Source organism: Pelophylax lessonae, assembly GCF_965119305.1.
Source record: "Pelophylax lessonae genome assembly, chromosome: 6".
Classification (NCBI taxonomy): Eukaryota; Metazoa; Chordata; class Amphibia; order Anura; family Ranidae; genus Pelophylax; species Pelophylax lessonae.
The window spans coordinates 84,711,487-84,734,926 of record NC_138773.1 but is presented as its reverse complement, the minus strand read 5'-3'; the positions used below and the strand labels follow the sequence as shown (position 1 = coordinate 84,734,926).

General features: G+C 43.4%; 1 protein-coding gene across 1 annotated transcript in view; it reads right to left on the bottom strand.

Annotated features, from left to right (window-relative positions):
• Window positions 1-620: 620 nt before the first annotated feature.
• Window positions 621-23,440, bottom strand: part of EIF3B (eukaryotic translation initiation factor 3 subunit B) — a 39,898-nt gene continuing 17,078 nt past the window's right edge. The window contains exons 7-19 of the mRNA XM_082260274.1: window positions 18,746-18,877; window positions 18,603-18,669; window positions 17,118-17,164; window positions 16,823-17,033; window positions 15,436-15,508; window positions 9,440-9,562; window positions 9,250-9,328; window positions 8,959-9,097; window positions 6,484-6,609; window positions 5,870-5,947; window positions 4,069-4,177; window positions 3,869-3,981; window positions 621-1,098 (exon numbers count right to left, since the gene is read on the bottom strand). Coding sequence (XP_082116400.1) covers window positions 3,884-3,981; window positions 4,069-4,177; window positions 5,870-5,947; window positions 6,484-6,609; window positions 8,959-9,097; window positions 9,250-9,328; window positions 9,440-9,562; window positions 15,436-15,508; window positions 16,823-17,033; window positions 17,118-17,164; window positions 18,603-18,669; window positions 18,746-18,877 — 1,282 coding nt within the window. The 3' untranslated portion in view covers window positions 621-1,098; window positions 3,869-3,883. The remainder of the gene's footprint in view (window positions 1,099-3,868; window positions 3,982-4,068; window positions 4,178-5,869; window positions 5,948-6,483; window positions 6,610-8,958; window positions 9,098-9,249; window positions 9,329-9,439; window positions 9,563-15,435; window positions 15,509-16,822; window positions 17,034-17,117; window positions 17,165-18,602; window positions 18,670-18,745; window positions 18,878-23,440) is intronic.

Below are 23,440 nucleotides of genomic sequence, written 5' to 3'. Positions count from 1 at the left end.
TATATGTTTTAAATACTGTGACCAGAGCAGTGCAGTGTCACCATAGTGACACTGCACTGCTCTGGGGAAGAGATCAGTATTTTTTTTATTTAATACTATGATTGCCTATTACAGTGATGATCACTGTATAAGCAATCATTTTTAGGAACATCCATTCATGTGGCAATGTATCCAAATGCCACAGGCCATAGCCTATAGGTCCGCTTTGCTTGGTCCTTATACCATGGGATTGGTCACAGAGAACACAAGGTCTATGAATGAAAGCCATGGTGTACATCTGACATGTGATCTCCCTCCTGCCAGCACATAAAGGGGTGCTTAACGTCAAATGAGTTACCTGGGCTTCTCAATCATGTGTAAACTGATTTAGCAGTCATTGAAATCACATGATCTAGAGCCAATTCTTCAGGCACCTGATTACAAGCCATGGCTGGGAGTTGCCGCTGACAGCAAAGTAACAGTGCAGGGGGTACAAAGTGAGCGCATATCCAGCGCAAAACAGTAGAACCAGCTGCATGCATACACGTGGCAGCATGGAATTAAAGCACATTACCATGCAACCACATATATTGCCTACGGCTGACGAAAACAGATTAATGCAAGACAAAACCACACATACATATTTTAAATATATGTTTACTTTAAATTCCATCTTTCATCCTGCAAAGTCGCAATCTGAATGGAGGAGGGTACAGTCCACTGTAGTGCTGGATCAGCACACTAAATGATGTAGTAAGTAGAAGTATATGGTTGTAACTCTTTCGCCAGTAAGTACAGTTGACTGTCCTCTCAGTAGGGAAGTAGAAAAGGCTCTTGGCAAGCTGAATCAATGTGCATCGAGCATCAGGAAGCAGAGTCATGGCGAGACAAAGTGACTCGGAGTACCAGCAGCAGTTTCCTTCGCTAGATGGATTCAGTGGTGGTACAGAGTATTCAATTTAAAAGTAGCGCTCTTTAAAAAGATCTGGAGACGATTAAAGGCACAACTTCGGAAAGGAATGATGTAATGTCCCATTCACGGTCGCGGGAGGACGAAGATAGAATCTTGGAGTCGTGTATTTTTGTAGAGAGCAATTGCTGATGCCAGGGAGGACAATGCTGCATGAAGAGAAAGATTTATGAACAGGTTTCTTCTGAAAAACAAAATTGTCTAGAAATTGTTGGCTAAATAGATATTAGATTGTACATTGGAAAAATTCTTGGATTGGAAGGAGCGGCGGGGGCAGCTGCATATAAAGGAATTGATCTTTCCATAATCCTCCTGCAGCCACTGAATGCCTGATTCTCTTCTCCCTCCTGCAGGAGGAATATGGAAAGATCAATTCCTTTACATGCAGCTGCCCCCCACCGCTCCTCCTATCCAGGCACACAGGGAGGCTGCTCAGGCACTCACTTTTACGGTCTGGCGGTGGCATCAGGCGATGGGATTCCTTGCAGCATCTTCCCCTTCATGGTCATGGGGTAGCTGGGTAGTTTATGACCCCCCCCCCCCGGGCCGGCAATGACTGCTGCACCGAATAGGGCTGGGTGAGCAGTGCGGGCTGAAGGAGCAGCTACTGTAGCTGCTTTCACATGGACATGCAAGACGGCCCGGAGGCGCCGGCCTGACAACCCCCGTGTGTGGCACCTGGGGCAGGCCACCCATCCGTTTAAGGAGATATTCATTTTACCTACATGTAAGCTTTAGTATAAGCTTACCTGTGGGGGAAAAAAATTACTACCACTAACGTTCTCTGACATGAACACAAGAATTGGAGGGTGTTAAATTTCACTACCACTGACCACCAATGTGGGACAGGTTAAAAGTACTGACACCACTGCTGGGGGTTATTATTGTATATAGACTTATCTAAACCAAAAAGAAAAAAAAAAAAGTATCTATATTTATTTTGAAGACATGTGGTGACTGCATTTTTTTCCAGACTTGCATACCCTATATTTCAATAACAACCTCTCTCTCCCACGGTGACGATTAAACATTGTAGTGTATCTGTAGCATTTTCACCCCAGAATAGAAAAAAAAGTGTTAGGTCTAGAGAACACCTCCCCTTTCATCTTCATAACATCATAACATGGGGAGGGGAGATGTTCAGTAGTCAGGGGACTGGGAACAATGCTAAGCGCTAACAGCAGACAAGAGAAGTTTAACTGACAAGATTTTTGCAGGATCAAATTATATTTTTAACGTGTACAAAAAATAGTGAATTAAACATAGCCCCCCAAAAAAGAAGAAAAAAAAAGAAGAAAAGAAGTGCAAATGAGAAACTTGCTATAATTCATTACGCACATTTAAGCCTCGGTTCACACATATATGCAGTGTGGGAAACGCAGTGATCCCTGAGGGTTTCCAGCCCCGCAATCACAGCTTGCAATCTGCTGCGGGGGTCAAAAAGTTAATGAACCCCAAAAGATCGCAAAAGTAGTGCGATTTGCCCGCACCAGATCGCAGTGTACAAAATACCCATGCAATATACCTCTAAAAAAGGTGTCTGCACTTTTTTGGTACAATGCAATGCGATTGTGGTCTATTAACCACTTGCCTACTGGGCTCTTTCAACCCCTTCCTGACCAGGCCAGCTTTCAGCGCTGTCGCACTGCGTGGTCATGCAATACTGTACCCAAACTAAATTTTTTTACCATTTTTTCCCCACGCAAATAGAGCTTTCTTTTGGTGGTATTTATATCACTGCTGTTTTTTTATTAAATAAACAAAGACAAAAAATTTTCATAGCTTGTTATAAAATTTTGCAAACAGGTAATTTTCCTTGTTCACAGATGTGTGGTAATGAGGCTGCACTGATAGGCATTGATGAGGAGGCACTGATTGGCAGCACTTTTTGCAAAAGCCGATTATTGGTTCTTTTATCCTCTCCTCCATGCGCTGACAGCATGAGAAGGAGCAGTGAAGAGAGCTGGTAACCAGCTTCTAATGACATCATGATCAGCTGTGATTGGACACAGCTGATCACGTGGTAAAGAGTCGCTGATCGGCACTTTACCTCAATCTGGAGGACACTGCAAAAACAGAGCCCGCCGCGGGCGCAATCACGGAGAACTGGACGACTATGCTGTAGCCGTCATTCTGCTATAGCGCGGTCGGCAAGGGGTAAAATGAATGGGCTCCAATCGCACCGCACTGCATGATATTTAATTTCACAGGAACGCGGTGTGATTCCTGTGCTATTCACATGCGAGTCATAAAATGTAGCGCATGAAAACAATAAGCCCCGGTTTACACTATATTAGTGTTTCTTACAATGACATCATCAGGTATGCGATGTTCAACACTGACTGTGGGGGAAACAGACAGGTTTTGTCCAAGTGTAAATCTGGGATGAGTGTTAAATCACTTTTTAGCTTTTAAAACATACACACTATCGCAATCCGAGCCGGGGTTTAGACAACGCAAATATTATATATATCACAGACTTTGTATTTTGGATAAAAACCTAATAATATTTCCACTCACAGCACTGCCACCCATTTCAACACCTGTGAAGAAATTAAACCGATTTGTATGGGGGACTAAAATGCAAGCATGCTGGAGGGCATTTCACAGACAAAACTGAGAGGTGAAGAGACCCCATTGCTAATTTTACATGTCAAAAATAAATAAATAAAATATTCTCTTGGCTTTACTAAGTTTACAGAAATTGTGAAGTGTGTGTAATTATGTGTCTTTGTTGGGCTTTGCTGACATTTATATTTATGTTCTTAAGCTCAGTACAGTAATTTTTGTGTCTGTGTAGTTGCATAAAAAAAAACAAAACAAAAAAACTTGAGAGCCCCTGCGCTAAGTTTATTACATGTGCAAATAACAAAAGCATTTATTCAAGGGTGAGGGGGTGTTGGGGGAAGAAGAACCTACTGTAATGTTAATGGATTACTCCTCCAAATAAATAATTTCTTCAGTGACAAAGAATTCAATGGTCTCCTCCTCCCAGTCATCAATATTGCTGTCCAACTCATCTGTATCCACACCTAACAAATGCAAGAAATAGAAGGAACCAGATTAGAACACGCATGTCTGGTAGCATGGTATTATGAGATATAGCACTGTATACAAACCTCCTCTGAGCTCCAGACGGGCCTCTTTCTGCTCCAAGTATAACTTTTGTGCCTGCTCACGATATTGCCTGTATTCTTCCATCATGGTTCTTCTGCGTTCAATCAGTTCCTTTGAAATGCAAAATTAAAGTTTCAAAACCAGGTCTATGAAACTATTCTCAGATAGGTACCAAAACCAAACGACCCAATTGTTCACAAGCACAACAGTTGCTCCAAATGTAAACTGCTAGGTATCTGCAATCTGTATGTTGCACCCTCCTAGGTAGGTGCTAGAAGAGAGTATAGTTTTTGGGTTTGCCTGCCAGAGAGAATGCCAGGTAAATTTATGTTGCTCTCTGCCTACCAGATGGCAGGATCTATTAGTGAGGTCTGCTCATGGTGCAGCTCAGTTTGTCTTAAGTGTTTCATACTGAACCAATAGGGAGGCATATTGGACAGTGGGAGGAAACCTGACAAATAAGTGCACAGGCATTTAGTACAGCCCTTGTGATTGGCAGAGGAAAGAGCCTCGGTACATGCTGGGATGCTGTATAAATGCCAAGGGCACATGTGCTCTGAGTCTTTCAGCTGGAGAGCGGGGTCCCATAGGGAGGAGGCGGCTGCCCCTCCTCTGTAGAAGCAGTCATGCGGCCTCAGGTGGTCGACCCGAGAGTCAGAGAGGAGCTAAACCCAGATGTCCTGCATAGCGGACTGGAAGGAAGACACTGGAAAGGATCTGATTCTGCCTACAGTGAGTACGGATCTGTGTCACAGGACCTGTCTTGAGAGGGCCACCCTTTTTCTGCTAGAAGAGTCAGTGGACAGATGTCAGTAAAGGGGATGTTTACTGAAGATAATGTAGCTGCATCAAGTCTGATGCTAGTCAGAGCAGAAGGAATTCTTCCATACAAGTGGCAGTATGGTTAAAGCAGTGTGTGTGTGTGCTTCCACAAATAACCTGATGAGGCCAAGTGAGAGTTTTCCTTCTCTGTGAATAGTTCAAATTGGAGTATCCCACTATTCCCATCCAAGTTACACAATAATTACCAAAAACCAAATCCCATAATGACTGTCTGTAGGTAATCCGAGAAGAACCAATAAATCATCACACAGCAAGCCCTACAGGGACAGTGCTACATGTAGAATAATGTTCCTACGCATGGATTTCTGTGCAGAGAAAATATAAATCTACCTTCATTATCGGATAGCTGGGATACTATACAGGTCCACCCTACTAGAGGTAGCCATTTCCCCACCGGGAGAAGATCATTGCTAGCAGCTGTAGCAGTAAAGTAAATCAGGCAGGCTGGTTGTACCAACGTTGATTGACAAATTTGGTACATTCAGCCTTTCCATACATGGTTCGAATCTCGGCCGGTTCAGCAGGAATTAGAACGGTCTATGGCCAGCCTTACTGAAAGAATGGTTTTCCATGAAACTTCAACGCAAGAGTGGCTTACTTACTGCATTCTTCCAACAAGACATTTTGGTATAAAACCCAATAGTGGTCTGGGACCGAGCGTCAACATGTTGTGATTTGAACATGTCACTGAAATTCAACTGTACTTTCCCACACTCTCAGGACTTTTGCGCTGCTTGCTATTTGAAAGCATTTTAAAAGAACATTTTAGCCCTAAATGCTAAAACTGGTTCTAATAATGAATTTATGACATTTCAATGCCCCATCAGGCTAATAAGATTTAAAGAAATGAGGTGCCTATTGGTGGCAATATGCAGTACCCATTTGACATTAGGAAAAGTTGCACCTTCACTGTCCAGTAGGAATTAAAGAGTTTAGGATCCATTTGCAATATGGTTTTACCTTTGAAGCCTTAGATTGACTCAATCGATCTTTCTGTTCAAATATTTTTGAGTACTTCTTCAAATCTTTCTTGATTAGCTATAGAAAAAAAAAATAGTCACATTAAAAATACATTATACATCACTCATTTAAAAAAAGTTATTTCTTTAACTTTAGTTCAAGTACAGATATTTCAACCATTTCCATGCCTGTCACTCCAATTCTATTAATAATATATAATGGTGTATTTTTGCCTCAAGTATAAATCATATACATAATAGGACAGCTACATGGTCATAACGCCTTACCTTTTCTTTCTCATATGGCATCAAAATGCTTTGGTCTACCATATCAGTTTACCTCCTTACCCCTTAACATTAGATAGTAAAAGGTTTCAGAGTATACGCATGACGAATTCAGATAATGTTGCCATGGTCTGGCAAAATCTACAAACTGGAAATCTACGTGTTCAGCTTTTAGCTCCCTTTGCAGTCAAAGGTAGCAAGCAGCTAAAGAAACAATATGCAGAATAAAGAAATCAGTGGTGTTCTCAAAAGGAGAAAGCTTTTTAAAAGCCAAGGCCTACCACATACACTGCACAATGCATACATAATGGTACACGCCACACTATGTACCTTGATCTGATCTGCAGTCAGCAGAGTCGGGGGTCTTGGTCTCCACAAAAGCTGACAGAATCTATCTTTGTTGTTCTTCTGAAGAAGACGACCTTGGAATGTCCACAACCAATATGCATTATCCACCTACAATACAAAAGAAGAGAATCTCTTATTCAAATATGACCTTTACAACATAAAAACACGATTTTTCCTGTTAGCTGAGACACAAATGTACACATTTTACTATAACAAGTAATAGTATCTTATACAGTATGCTTGGCTTTAAAATATTAATATTTAATTAGGAAACATTAGAATTTTAGAAGGTTGATCAGTTCACTTAGTAAACCTGGAGGTTACCCTGTGCTAATAGGGCTAATTCTAGATGGCAACACTAGTAAATCTTTTGCTTTCTTGCTTTGGCTATCTGACAAGAGCATTTGTGCAGGTCTAATCTATTTCTCTTACAACCCATCCATCAAACTCTGCCATGGCAAGGTATGAAAAAGAGGAGTACAGGACTAAGGCCTTGTTTAAAATGTGTTTACCGATCTGTACAGCCTCAGCGCAGAGAAAGGCATAAGATGCAGCGCCTACAGGTGAACTTTGGTCCTTTGTGTGAATATGCATACACAGTATGCCTTTCACTGCTCAGGACTTAGGGGGCTCTGTTGCAGTGTGAACAAGGCACAAAGAAAACAAACGGTGCCGTTGATCTGGAAAAACATCAGTCACCGCACCTAGTGTGAAACAGCCCTGAACACCGATGTACAAAAGCCTTCAAATATATAGTTGTCTATACCCCTTACTTTTACAGCATCATTAAACTAAATTAAAAAACGTGTGATCCAAATATTTGCTTCCAGAACACAGTGTGTCATAAAAGCAATAAATATTTCAAACTTAAAATAAAAATGACATATCAGTGATAACTAGCTTTGGAAAGGATGTCTTGTTGCGTATGCAGACCCAATGCTTTCTAAAACTTTTGTCACCTTATTCACACAAAAATACAACCGCTTACCTGTAGGTACAGTGAATATCTCCTGAACTTACGAGGTTTAGAAAACATTCATATAGGCAAGAGCCAGTTATGTCACTGTGCATTCAGTACACACTGTGTGCGCCATCAAGGCAGTAAGGGTAGTGCCGCGATTGTGACTCCTGCGTGCACGCAAGGCAGTGATATCATCGCGGCCAGGCCATTCAAATGGCTGGACAACACAAACCGGGAAAGAAGATGGGGTAGAAAGAAGCAACTGGAGCAGAGACAGCACACTGCTGGAGGGCTCCACTGGACAGGTAAGTCTGCCATAATGTGCTAGTTTGCAAAGATTCCTAGCACAATACCACTGCAGGGGGACCATTTAACCACTTCTGGACAGGAAGGTTTTACCCCATTAATGACCAGGCCATTTTTGTGATACAGCACTGCGTTACTTTAACTGAGAATTGCGCGGTCGTGCGACGCTGTACACAAAATAAAATGGATGTTCTTTTTTTCCCCCACACAAATAGAGCTTTCTTTTGGTGGTATTCGATCACCTCTACAGTTTATTTTTTTCCGCTATAAACATAAAAAAGGAGCGGCAATTCTGAAAAAATATTAAATTTATCAATTTAGGCCAATATCCATTCTGCGACACATTTTTGGTAAAAAATATCCCAATAATAGTATGGATATATACTTCTTGCGCAAGATAACTAGGGGATAGATTGATGTCATTTTTATTTATTTTATTTTTTACTAGTAATGGCGGCAATCAGCGATTTAAGCGGGACTGCGATACTGCGGCAGACAGATTGGACACCTGACACTAGAGGGGACCAGTGACATTACTACAGAAATCAGTGCTAAAAATATGCACTGCACTGTAATAATGACACTGTCAGGGAAGGGGTCAACACCAGGGGCGATCAAAGTATTAAATGTGTGCCTAGGGCAGGGATCCTCAAACTACGGCCCTCCAGCTGTTGCGGAACGACACATCCTATGAGGCATTGTAAAACTGACATGCCCAGACATGACTAGGCAAGATAGGAATTGTAGTTCCTGAACAACTGAAGGACCATAGTTTGAAGACCCCTGGCCTAGGGGATGCTTTCTAACTGTGAGGGGAATGTACTTACTATATGAATATAGAGATCTGTGTTCCTAAATAGCAGGAACACAGGATCCCTGTGTTAATCTCTGGCATAACTGCAATCTGCCTTGTTTACATTGGCATACCGCTGTTGTATCTCTGTCTCTACGGAGAGCGATCGCGGGAAGTCGGCAGATATCGCGTCCGCCGGACCCGCTGATTGGCTCCCCTACAGGCCAATCAGCGCGCGCCCCCCCCATTGGCTATTACACAAAATGACATACAGGTACGTCCCTTCTTGTCAGAGAGCCGAGCTGCCGCAGTAAAATTACAGCGGCTGGTCGGCAAGTGGATAATCAAATTTTGATAGCGGAGTTGACTGTCACTTTAAAACAAAATTAGTTCTTACTTTATGGCTCCACCAGGACACAGATGTGACAACGTAACGGCCTGTTGGATCCCATTCGACATCAGAGGCTGTATAATGCTCTGCAATATTCATGATGGTGCAGTCTGAGGTGTCAACAAAGGCCAGGGCACCATTCATGCTGAAAGTTAAGGAGTTACAGGATTAGATTTACTCAAGCTGTTGTCATTTTGGTACTATAAATCTAAGATGAACCAATAAAACAGCTGCAGTAAATTACTTTGGAGAGGAAGGGAGTAAAGCAAAGCAGAGAAGAGGAGATCTAATACATACCTTCTCAATCCTGCCAAGACCAAGAACTGTCCCTGTGGACTCCAGAAGATTGTGTTTGCTTGTTGTTTGTCATACATCTCTAAAAACCAGATATAAAACCATGTCAAAATAGATCACAAAAAGCGTTGCTATGTACAGCTGCCTATTTAACACCACCTAAAGATTGAGGTGAGGACAAATCCAGACTTACTTATAAGCTCAATCTTGCCATTGTTCTTGACATGGTAGAAAGATACTGATATCCGAGGGACTTCTCCATGGAGCACGGCAAACTTACTACCATTGGGTTCCCAGGCAAAAGCAATGATGCCATCTACAGGAAAACAAAAAAAAAAAAAAAAAAAAACAATGACAAAATTACATTTATACTTTTCCCAGCAACGAATCTTGGTTTAAGAGCTTTGCCTAAAGTCTGGGCATGCATAAACAACAGAAAAGCTGGCACCTAGTTAGAAGCCATTCCTACCTAGGTCAATGTATACAGTTCACAAGGCACGTAACTAACAAGTTCCAATGCATATATTACACTCTCCCTAAAAGAAGGCCTCATAATGGAGAGGGATGGCTAAAGATGTGTGCGCTAGAAGTGCTCACTCATCTGTCTCTCTACCTACACTTCAACTCCCACCTACATTTTGGGCAGCACAGCTGAAATGTGGAATTCCAGAGAAAATGGGATTTTTGACTTGCCATAAAATCATTGTGTTCATTGATGGACACAGCTCCTGATCTTCTTAACCATTGGGTTATACTGCCCCCTACAGGAGTAGGACACTAGGCAGAAAAAACGTCTGGCTACCCCTATGGGCAGTCCCAGGGGGTATACTCCCTCTCACTGCTATAGGTACTCAACTTTGTTACAAGCCGTGTCAGAAGAATTACAACTCCAGAGGGGTGGGTGCTGTGTCCGTCAATGAACATCAGAGAAATGGAATTTACGGCAAGTCAAAAATTCAATTTTCTCTTTCGTTCATTGACAGACACAGCTCCTGATCTTATCCATTGGGACGTCCCAAAGCAGTGTTAAACATAGGGTGGGAACAGCAAAAAAGAAATTCCCATAGATAACTATACCAAATCGGGTAAACAGGAGCTCAACCAAAACTGGAAAAAAACAATACACCCTCAAAGAGGACCAGGTCCTCTAAACAACAGTCTGCAAAACCTTGCAGCCAAATGCCAACACATCCACTTTATAGTACTTTGTGAAAGTGTGCACCGTCGAGCAGGTGGGCGCCTTGTGCCACTGACGCCTGACAGAAGGCCCAGAAGGTACTGAGCGCCCGAGTACAGTGCGCCTTGACAGGGAAAGGAGGAACCTGACCCTTGATGGAATAAGCCTGAATCACCGTCTGTCTGATCCATCTGGAAATGGTTGCAGAGGAAGCAGACAGCCCTTTCTGAGGCCCATCCGTAAGCACAAATAGCGAGTCTGATTTCCTAAATGACTCCATAGCTGCCAGGTACACCCCAATTGCCCGGACCACATCCAAGTCATGCAAAGCAATTTCCTTGGGATGTTTTGGCCTGAGACACAGGGAAGGCAACACAAAGTCTTCATTCGAATGAAAATCAGAGACAAGCTTTGGAAGGAACGACGGACAGGGACGAAGAACTACCTTATCTCTGAACCCCCAAGGAAGGTGAAGGACAGGATAACGCCACCAATTCCGACACCCTGCGCGCAGAGGTGATAGCGACCAAGGCGGCCAGCTTCTGGGACAGCACAAGCAGAGGAATCTCCCGAAGATTCTCAAAAGGAGGCTTCTGGAGGACAGAGCACTACATTGAGGTCCCAAGGCGGCAACAGAGACCACACTGGAGGGACCAAGTGCCTAAATCCCTGAAGAAAGGTACACACCAGGGAGTATGTGGCCAAAGCCTGTTGAAAGACTAATGCCGACATCTGACCCTTGATAGTAATCAAGGCCAATTTATGATCAAATCCCCCCCCCCCCCGACCCTGTTGAAGGAAGGTCAAGATCTGTGCAAACAAGAAAAAGCGAGGATGAACACCAAGAGACTCACATCACACAATGTACGACTTCCACGTGATGGTAGATCTTCCTAGCCGTATATGTCCTAGCTTTTAACAGCATTGGAATCACTGATTCAGACAAACCTCTATCCATCAGCACCTGGTGTTTTAACAGCCAAGCCGTCAAAGCCAGCGACTGCAAAGCAGGATGGAAGATTGGCCCTTGGGACAGCAGATCCTCCCTGAGGGGGAAGTTTCCAAGGAACATCGGCAACCAGCCGCACCAGATCGGTGTACCAAGCCCGGTGAGGCCAGTCCAGAGCCACCAAGAATGACCGGAATCCCTTCTACCTCGATCCAGTGTAGAATTCTTGGCAGAAGCGGGAGAAGAGGGAAGGAGTAAATCAGATGATACTGACTCCACGGGGCCACCAAAACGTCTGTGGCGTCCACCAGAGGATCCCGTGACCGAGCCACAAACTTCTGCACCTTTCTGTTGAGGCGAGACGCCAACAGATCCACCTCGGGATACCCCAACAGAGACACAACTGATGAAACCTCTGGATGAAGGGACCACTCCCCTTGGTCCAGCGCCTGCCGACTGAGGTAATCCGCCTGCCAGTTTTCCATCCAGGGAATGTGTACGGGGGAGAGGGCTGGAACAGACCGTTCTGACCACCTTAGAATGCCGGCTACCCGGAGAGCCGCCAGGACACTTCTCGTGCCCCCCTGGTGATTGACGTAAGCCACGGCCGTGGCATTGTTCAAATTAATGCGCACTGGACATCCCTGAAGACGATCCGTCCTATGGTCCAGGCACAGTCTGATCGCTCGGAGTTCCAAGACTGATTGGTAGTCTGGACTCTTCCAGTGTCCAGAGCCTCTGAGCAGAATTTTTACCGAGGATGCCTCCACAGCTGGACAGGCTGGCATTCGTGGTGAACACGGTCCAATAAGGTACAGAAGGATTTGCCCAGCTGAAGCGCCCGAAAACGAAGCCACCATATCAGGGTCTCTTTCATTCCCCGGCTTAGCCAGATCCAATTGTCCAGAGACTGCGGAGTCTTGTCCCATTTGGCCAGAATCTCCCTGCAGGGACCTCGTATGGAACTGTGCAAACAGAACCACCTTGAAGGTAGACACCATCAGGCCCAGCACCCTCCTGCAAGTCCTGAGGGATGACCATCTGCTGGACAGCAAAAGAGGAATTGCAGCCTGCAATTTCTGGATATTGTCCAGAGGAAAGAGCACTCTGGCTAAGGCCGAGTCCAGAGTCAGACCCAGATAGTCCAGCTTTGTGGACGAAACCAGAGCAGACTTCTGAAAATTCAGAATCCAGGCGAACCCCCTTTAGAGTTCATGTGGTGATTTCCAGGTTGTCCACCAGAGAAGTAGGAGACTCCGCTCGCAGAAGAAGGTCGTTCAAATAGCCCAGTACCGTGATCCCCCGTTGGCGTAAAAACACCAGCTCCGGGGCTAACACTTTTGTGAAGACCCAAGGAGGAGAGGCAAGACCAAAAGGATAATGCCACAAACTGATAATCTTTCTCTCCTGTAAACAGGTTTGAGTAAAAACCCTGAAAAGGTTCCAAAGTCAGAACCGGGACAATCACCCCTTGAAGTAACAGGTCTTGTACCAGCCCCAAACAGACCCTGTAAGCGGTCCGGGGACAGGCGCAAGTTGGACGGAAAGAACCTTGGAGGTAGAAGTGCGAAACTCAATCTTGAAGCGGGACCAGATACGGGTGAGGGCGCACCCTAATTCTGAAGGAGCCTTGTCCGGAGGTCTGAAGGAGAAGACCGCTCTTGACTAGCTAGACCTGGTTTGTTTTGATCATCCAGAGGAGGCCCTGAAAGGCTCGAGCCCTTGTCAGTCGACCCTGAGGGATGAAAAAAAAAACCAAAAAAAATGTATGAGCCAAGAAGGGCCAACGAGGGTCCTTGCCTTTAGTAGCCTGCGAAAGAAAAGTGCACTGCCCAGACTGTGGTGATCACTGGCTCTAGATTATCCAGCCCATCGCCCGGTCCGGCAGTTGATTGTAGATCTCACAGAGAAAAACCAGGAGAAAAATTTCTATCTAAAAGAAAACATTGCCAGAGATCCCAGCAAGGAACTAAAAACAAAAAACAAAAAAAAGAGCGCCCCGTGGGACTTTAAATGAGGTGGATGCCAAAAAATATGAATAAAGCATGAGTATGCAATAACAAATTTAATAGGTCCTCACTCCTGACTAGGTAGAAAAAAAAAAAACTGAGTACCTATAGCAGAGAGGGAGTATACTCCCTGGGACTGCCCATAGGCGTAGCCAGACTTTTTCTACCTTGTAACCTACTCCTGTAGAGGGCAGTATAACCCAATAATTAAGTAGATTAGGAGCGGTGTGTCAATGAACGAAAGAGAAAAACCAATGTGAGGGTTTTCCTGCATTACCCCACCAGAGCGGTTTCTAACCCTAGGCGAGGCTGGAAGAAAATGCTGTGCCTTAAGTGTGCCAGCTTGCAGGCAGACCACTACTATAATGCGGATAGAAATGATGATAGGGAAGGCTGTGTTTCAGAATGCATTAGCTGTCAGTTAAGCAGCTTTAGCAGAATTTCAGCGTTGGTTTTTCTCTTGCCGATGTGTGCAGTATATGGGCTGGTTAGGCCTTCCAGCTCATACGATGGGGCCTGTCTCATTAATGGTGATGGTGAAGGCCCCTCAGTCACAGGGATATGCATTCAGTGATCTTACCTGCTTAGCAACACATGGGCACACCCTGGCCCATTACATCAGCTCCCAGTCAAGCAGCTCTAGCAGAATTTCAGCAGCTGCATGTTTACATTATGTGTTGACCAGGCCTGCTACAGGACTTATAGGTGGCTATTAAAAAAGGCACCCAACTAGGTTTTTTTTTTTTTTTTTTTTTTTTTTTTTACACAGGTGGATGTAATCAGTTAGTTTTACATGTACATACAGTAAATTCTGCATAGAAAAAAAACCTACGCAGTCCAAAGTCTAGTAATCCACATTGACGATATACTATATGCAAAAGTATGAGCCTGCCCAGTCATTTTCTCACAACCAGGTTATACTCCAAGATTTTTTTTTTCTCTTTAAGTGGTTGTAAACCCCTACATATACCCAATGAAGTAAAAAGTCTCAGATGATTTAAGTCCTCCTACATAGGTTTTACTTGTTTATCTGCAGTTTTCTCTCTACACTCCTTCAAAAGGGCAGAATCGTGTGAAAATCTTTTTTCAACTGTCAGAAGCACAGAGGAGAAGGCGGAGAAGCTGCAGAGACAATGTGAGAGCTGATTGGAACATACCCCCCCTTCACATAGCAGAAGAACTGTGTTGTGAATAGACAAGCTGTGAGCTGAGCCCCCTCCCTACACAATTATTCTCTCATGTGCCAGGAAAAGTTGTCAGAAGTGACTCATGCTGATAACAGAGTAAGGAAGCACCGGGGGGGGGGGGGGGGGGGGGGGGGGTACACACTGCTAGTTTTTTTTTTTTTTTTTCATGCAACCCAGCGGGCTAAGCGGGAAAAAAAAAAAAAAAACCTAGGTCGAAACCGCTATGTGATGTTGGCACAGCGATCTCCCCTGATGTGCTATCGTGTTATTGACAGGGGGACAGACTGGCCACAGTACACACGGGCCCAATGCCATCCAGTTTCTATTGAACCGGCTGATGCTGCCTGACATCCAGCCCGTGTGTACTAGGATTTGGAGCTTTGCGGAGAGATAAGTAAACACTACAGATTGCTCAGATTCCATGGCTGAGGTTTACAACCACTTTAAGGGATGGTTTACAAGAGCAGCAGCCTCTACATCTCCTCTAAAACGTGATCTGCAGTGGATTGCATTTCAGAGGATGGTGGAGCAGTGGCTGCCAAGTATTCAGGAGGCAATATGGCCTCCTTCTGAAAGGCTTTTTTTTATTAAACAGGAATTTTCTATTGAAACAACATAAACCAAGAGTCAAGTGTTTGGCTTGTGTCAAGACCCAGTTTTAAAAATGAAAAGCACTGCAGCCGCAGCAATATACAATACCACCTCTGGTCACGATTGCAGTTTAGGTGGGTGGTAAAGCAGATCAATTGCCTGTTTTTACTGCTTCTAACTGAAGACATGCCATGACCTCCCTGCAAGTGTTTTTTCTTAAAACAAAAAAAAATATTCTAGTGCAATAAAGATTACAAGAAAATAAATACAATTTACCTTTCATTTCAACCACATCTACTGGGACTTGTTTCTCTCTCATTCTGAATATCTCAAAATTGGTCACCACACCCTGCAGGCAGCAAGACAAAAAAACAATATAACTATAATACATTCAGAACTATTATATGAAAAACATGTCTAACAAAAGGGACAGGGTAATAAAGTAACTAAACCCAAGAACAAAAATGTAATATTGCAGTTTACTAGATACCACTGCATTCGTCCCCCCCCCCCCTTCATGTTCACTGAGTGATCCTGCCAAAAATACTTCTTGTATCAGGGTGAAACCACTTGCACTCATATTGCATCTATGGAAAAACTGTGTGGTCACCCTAGGCATGACTAAAGAAAACCTCGACCTTTTACCTCTAACATAGGTAGAAGGGTGTATTGTAGTCCAAAGTGATAGGAATACTACTAACTGATAAAAAGGTAGCACATGAAGCTATCTGCTCAAAAGATTTCTGGCAGGATCCATAAATAATTTTAGGCCTTAAAACAGAAAACAAAACACTTTCAATGGTATATTAAACAGAAATTTCTTACCTGCTCTCTGCTGGTTTTGGACAGAGCAGCCCCTATCATCCCCTACCCCATCCCCTACCTCTTCCTAGGTTCCTCACCAGCGCTCCTGGCCCCTTCCTCTTGCTGAGTGCCCCTTACAGCAAGCGGCTTGTTATGGGGGCACCCGAGCTGAGCCACAGCTTCTTGTATCCTTTCAGACACAGCGCTGTGACACGGCCCGACCCCACCCTCTCTCCTAATTAGCTCAGACTTTGATCATTCCAGCCAGTCAGGACCCAGGATTGAGATGGGCTCAGTTAAGTAAAAGGGGGGCTGCTGCACATAGGTTTTTTTTTTATCCTAATGCATAGAATGATTTGGATAAAAAAAAAAAAAAAAAAAAAAAAAACTTCTGCCTTTACAATCACTTTAATACGTGCACTATTAAATATAATCAGAAAGGTTCACAATCCCGACTCCCTAGAAGTCAATATATCCATTTCCTCAGTTTAGACCAATGGTGGTCAACAAACCATGCACAGTTGTATGCAGTTTGGAAGAAATTGCCTCTATACTATTATGCTGTATACTGTATGTGGTGTACACCAGCATTTCTGGATTCCAGTTGGCCTTGGGGTAAAAGGGAACAATGATTTTCCCAAATACTACTTTCCACTAAAGGAAGAATAAACCTCTTTTCAGATTTTGGGATGGAAGTGAAACATGCATAATGCATATTACTTTATTAAGACTACTGTGCTTCAAACATGTTCTAGAGATAAAGAAAGGAATCAAACTATTTTCCTGACTATCATAAGATTTGATCATGCACACACTATACAATAAATAGTTTGGGCCACATAAAATAACTGGTACCTACCTGAGTTCCCTTTGGTGTCCTATCCACCTTCACACAGAGGTAATCCCCATTCTTCTGCCAGTGAAGCTTGCAGTCAACCACATTGAAAAGGTTTCTGACTCTGATCTCTTGCCTGGATGGAAGCTGCATTAGGGTCACTCTAGCAGGAATATCTTTGTCTTCTGGAACCCAGAACGCTATGATATTACCGCCGGGAGACCAGGAGAAATCTCTGTTGAAAGACAATGCACCATTAGGACTTACAGAAAGTAAAGGCTGGCTGATAACCCATGTCACCAACAATGAATAAGCTTACTTTATTCCAGTAATCTTCAAACTCTTTTTATCCAGCAAGCCCATGGACTGCATGAGAAAACAGATAAACAATTGTAAATCATGTCACGCTGCTACCAATAAACCTGCTAGAAATGCATTTCAAAGCTTTTGCGAGTCCAAAAACAGGGACCTCCATGACTATTCATTGCTAATAGAACTGCTTAGCTGCTCCCTTATAAGCAAATGTTGACTTGTTTGAATCTACATTGCTTGTATTCCTGAATTACATTCTTTACTCTGTGTTTTATTTTTGCCATCATTTCCAAATGCAGTGTGGCTTGTTTAAATATAAACTTCTGTGTAATGATTTGGCACTAAGCCCTTCAACAAATTTGCAGCCAATTGTAACATTTTATTAAAGTTGGAAGCTTTCCCAGGTTAAAAGAGAAGGTTCATTAAATACTGTAAAAACTACCTACCACTATTATCCAGTACATTCAGTATAGTCGAATCTAACAATTATTCTAATCACAGATAATCATCAATTTACTCAGTGTAAAGCATTATTGAGAACCTGCCTGTGTGTAGTAGATTTAATACAAAAACTAAAACTGGGCACTTATAAACCTGTGGTGCTTAAGTGCCAGTTCACATTTCTGCGATGCAGGAACACTGCGAATATACAGCGTGTTCCCGCATCGCATCCGCACCCCTGGCAGTTCACACTGCCATATGCGATACGCTGGGGTGTCAACTAAAAGTTAACGACACCCCCAGATCAGATGGCATATCGCAGTGCGATCTGAAAGTTCGCACAGAATCGGATCGCACTAGTGTGAACCACCATGCGATCCGATTCTGCTGTGGACCAAAAAAAAGGGTCCTGTGCCGAGTTGGGTGCAATTGCGGTGCAAATTCAGCCATACAAACTGCATGGCTGAATTTGCACCGCACAGAGATCGCATGTAATTGTAGGAGCAGTGCCCTTTGAATTACATGCGATCTCTGATCACAGAAATGTGAACCGGCACTAAAAGCACAACGCATTCCTTGTTATATTTGCATTGTTTCTGTAGTTGTTACTTTTGATCATTTGAGCGCAAGAAGATTTTATCTCCTTCATGACCAGGCCATATTTTGTAGGGATAGACGGATATGTTTTTTTCAGGGCCGATACCGATATTATGGTCACACCGTATCGGCCCATATTTTGTACATTTAAAGTTTTGAAAAATTAAAGACAATTTTTGACACAAATCTGGTACTGCACATGTTCATTTTTGTTTTAATTGTTTAATGCTTAGTGGCTGGCTGACACCCTACGGTGGGCGGCTGGCTGGCACAGGGCCTGTGGGTGGCTGGCTGGCACAGGGCTGCGGATGTGGGTGGCTGGCTGGCTGTAATAACACTCCTGCGAGACTAGTCCCAACTCCAAACAAGGCTGTCCAAGGGGAGGGATTTTGCTATTCGACATTGCACTACTTTAACTGGTAATTGTAAGGAAAACAAAAAGCTATATACTTACAGGCGTTTCATAAATACTGAGCGTATCTAGTGTCATTCGGGCAAAGAATTTGCCATCATGACTCCACCTAAGAAGAGAATAGCAGATACTTACTACTGTACCCCAAAAAAAAAAAAAAAAACCAAGCATTTAAGATCACATACTTAAAGATAGGCCAGTGAGCTGAACTTTCGCAATGGAATCCTCTCCTTTTCTGTCCAGTTAGAGTGTCCCAGATAATGATTGCCTGTGGGTCATCCTTAGTGTCCATAAGAGGGCTAAAAGTAACAAGATACCTGCAACAAGAGGTTCAGACGTTATATTACTAAGCAACATTTTTTTTTTTTTGTTTTGGATACAGCAGGGTTAGTTTTTATTGCTGTATCCCCACTAGGGAAATATTACAATGGTGGCAAATGTCTAAGATGGGAATTCCTAAAACAAACTAAAAGGTTTTCGCTTTGCAAACACTTTAAACATAGTAGCACATGTAAGTACCTAGGCATACTGCATAATTAAACACCTTATCTTGGAATACAGCTCAGGACTAGTATTCAAAGACCATGGATTATATACTCCTACCTTCAGGTGATTGGACATTGGCAAAAAAAAAACATTTTCTAGGTCTGCCCCTACAGCGTACCCTTATAGCCATGCCCACTCCAAAACCCCAGTTTTTTTTTTTTGTTTTTCTACATCAAGCAATAAAGCGTGCTCAAGAAAAAGGGGAGGTACCTGTGTCCTGTACTCCAAGATGATAAATTTACAGGCAAATCCAATTTCCCCATCATCTTAATCATACAGTACAGGACTTTATTGTCCACAGGAAGAATCCAACAAATACAAAATGAGGGGCGGACAACAATACTAACAGGCCCACATGGGTTTAAAGAACCCTAAAAATTACTCAAACAGCAGTTTGAAATGCCCTGAATGCCCACCTGGCAGAACCTGGAAAAACATGTAACCTGGCAAAGGTGGAGCAAAGAAGACAGGCTGTCCTTTACGAGGGCCCACAAGCAGGACCAACCTGTTTGTTAGCGGCTCCGACAGATGTGACAGCGACCAAGAAGTCAACCTTAAACAGGTGAGGTTTACTAATCTGTTCAAAAGGTAGGGTATCAGAAGAGCAGAGAGCACTAGGTAGAGATCCCAAGGGGACAGGTGGTTGAATCGAGGGAATGATATAAGCAGCTCCCTGCAGAAAAGGTTTGATAGGGGGGACTGTGAGGCAATGAGTTTTTGGAAAAGAATGGGTACAGCATGGATAAGGATGGATTCTGTCCCTTGAAGATACTCAGGGCTAGATATTGGTCAAGACCAGACTGAAGAAAGGCTAAAATAAGAGTTACAATGTACTCCCTAGGGTCTTGCATTATGCAAAGGCCCCCTCACGTGCAATGGTAAGTCTTGGTTAAGTCGGATTTCCTTGCTCCAATTAAAGAGGCAATGATGGAGTCAGAAGCCATGCTGTTAAAAGCCAGAGACTAAGAGGCTAAAATTTGTCTGCCAGAAGTTTGTGTACCATGTTCTTCAGGGCCAATTTAAGCAATGAGAATTACCAACACCTCTATGCTCTTCCAGCATGTTCAGCAAATCAAGGGAGAATCTTTATCAGAAACACCACCTAAACCAGCTGGAATTGAACTCAAAGATCAACAAAACATCTACTACAAAAACTAGAGGATGCCTGATCTTAGCTACAAGGTTTGTTTGGCTTGTTGTTTAAATCTGGAAGGCAGGATGTTTCCCCCACCTTTGACATGGATTTTGAAAGATCTTAGGGTGCAGAGACCACTGTCTCCGGTCTAGGCATCAACAATTTCACCCACCTGCCAATTGCCCACTTCTGGAATGTGGACGGCTGAGAGAGCTAGAATGTAAGATTCTACCTATGAGTAGACTCGTGTCTTGAAAGGCATCAGGTTCCCACTTGATTCATATAGGCCACTGCTATGGCATTGTCCAATCGTACACTGACTAGGCATGCTCGTAGAAGGAAGGTCCAGTTTTGTAGACAGTTTGATGGCTATCAGTTCCAGGATGTTGATGGTAAGTTTTGACTTTAATGGGAACAATGTCCCCTGAACAGTCGGGAGTTGTAAACTTTCTCCTAGCCTGCAAGACTCGCATCTGTCATTACCACATTCCAAGTTTTCCTAGAGTTTCCTAATTCCAGGGCATGCCTGGAGATCCACCATGCCTGGGAGATATTTGCTTGACTGGACAGAAGCACTGGTTGATCCAAGGACTACATCTGCTTGTTCCATGTCTTGAGTATGTTGGACTGAAGGGGTCTTTTTCTGAAGGATGAATATTCTGGCTTGAGCTGTGTCCAAGATTCGACAGGGCAATTTCTGACTATCTAAAGTACCTGGGTCTTTTAGGTCTCGCGTGTCAACAGCCATACCAGTAAAGCCAGCAACTGAGAAGCAGAATAGAATAAGGGGGCCTTAGGCAAGTAGGTCTGGTCCGTTTGACAAAAGGCCAACGCTCACCTGCCAGAAGACTGAGTATATCTCTCTGTGTACTATGTTCCAGACATGGGAATAAGTCACACATGTGCAAGTCACAAGCAAGTCCCCATTTACTGTGGCGAAAAGCAAGCAAGTCAAGTCACTGCTAGAAGTCAAGCAAGTCAACTCATTTATTTTGGGCAAGTCACAAATCAAGTCAAAATACTGATATACTGCAATTTTCACCTTTAAATCAGTTAAAAATCAGTGGTCAGGAAAGGTTTTTTTTTTTATTTTCAACATTAACAAAACTGCTTAGGGCTTTTTTTTTGGCATATTAAAGAAACTTTGAATGCCCAAACAGCTCAAAATCTTTCATCCAGTCAGGTTTCAACACCACAGTCACTAAAAACATGTTAACCACTTCAGCCCCGGAAGATTTGGCTACTCAAAGACCAGGCCCTATTTTGCGATTCGGCACTGCGTGACTTAACGGACAATTGCGCGGTCGTGCGACGCTGTACCCAAACAAAATTGACGTCCTTTCCCCCCCCCCCACAAACAGCTTTCTTTTGGTGGTATTTGATCACCTGTGCGATTTTATTTTTTGCGCTATAAACAAAAAAAAAGCGACAATTTTGAATAATATTTTTCAAATTTTTTTATTTATGAAATTTGATAAAAATGAAAATTGTTTAACATTTTAGGCCAATTTGTTTTCTGCTGCATATTTGTGGTAAAAAAATTGCAATAAGTGTATTTTGATTGGTTTGCGCAAAAGTTATTGCGTTTACTAACTACGGGAAATATTTATGTCATTTTTATTCTTTATTTTTTATAACTAGTAATGGCGGCGAGCTGCGATCTATTTTGCGGGACTGACATTTGACACTTTTGGGGGTACCAGTGACATTACTACAGTAATCACTGCTATCAATATGCACTATAACGGTAATGACACTGGCAGGAAAGGGGTTAACTGTATTGGTGATCAAGGGGTTAAGTGTGACCCTGGGGGCGTGGCTTGTTGGATCATCACAGACATGCGATCCTATATAGCAGGATCGCATAGCCTCTGTGATGATCTAAGGGAGAATGACAGACGGCTGTGTTTACATCAGCCATCTGTCTTTCTCCCTCTGCTGCGGGAGATCGCGAGTGACCGGCGGACATCGGAGCTAGCTCCCCAGGGAACGAGCGCACGCTCGCCCCCCACAGGAGGCTAAGCCAGTGACGTACGCATACGTCACTTTGCCCAGCAGCGGCAGAGTGCTGCAGTATATGTGCGGTGGGCAGGGAGCAAGAGGTTAAGTATTTCCATTGTTAAACAGCCAGTGTCCTAAAAATCAGAACACACTGAGGTGTTTTAAGTGACTGTGGTGTCAGAAACATAACAGGCACAATCATTTTGCTTTAACACATCTTGAGAAAATGCATATATTTAATAACTTAAAAAAGTAAAGTCATTTTGAGTCATATGTCTCAAATCAAAGTCAAGTCTCAAGTCATGAATACCAAGTCAAAGTCTAGTTGGGTATTTTTATTAATTTTAGTCAAGCAAGTCTCAAGTCCTCAAACTGGTGACTTAAGTCAAGCCATGCTACTCGAGTCCCCCACCTCTGCTATGTTCTTCTAGAGCATTTCAGTGCAGTGAGAATCACAGGGACCCTTGGGGTATTCACAGTTTAGGAATGTAGAAAGGATGGATTTTTTGGTGTCTGGATAAGGAGTCACTATAACCCAGGCACTGACTGTATTGCGTGCGTACTAAGAGGAAGATGCAGGGAAACACATCTGGGAGGCATGACGCAGATACCCCACCCTTCTGAGACTAAGCGCAGATGGAAGGGAAATAGCAGAGAAGCAAAGTAGACTTTACACAACAGGTCAGGCCACCCAACACTGGTATTTCTTATGTAAAAGGACATAACCCACACTGTTTAGAGAGACTTCATACCCTGTGACAAATTTCTTCACTCAAAGTAACTGAAGAATAATCAACATCTGCGCTGCCCAAGCAACAACAAACTAGTTTGGTGCAGAAATTGGAATCCATTCTAATTTCCTGAATCGTCATGTTTTCATATGTTCAATGCATGAGTGATGTAAGCAACTTTGCTGCAATTCATGATTCTATCTGTAAAGCCCCGTACACAAGTCCCGAATGTTGGCCGAACGACCGGCCGTCTTTTGTCCGGTGCTGTCTTGTCGGCTGAAAACTGCAAAAGACTGCACACGAATTTTGTCGGCCAACAACAGCCGACTGCAGAAGTGATGTCATGTGATGGTTAACTTTCCGTGTGTTTTTTCTTTTCTGAGCATGCCCAGTCTTGCTAATCGGCTGTTTGTCGGCCGAATTCTGTACTGACTGGCGAACAATCGGGCGTTCTGGTGACGGCCAAC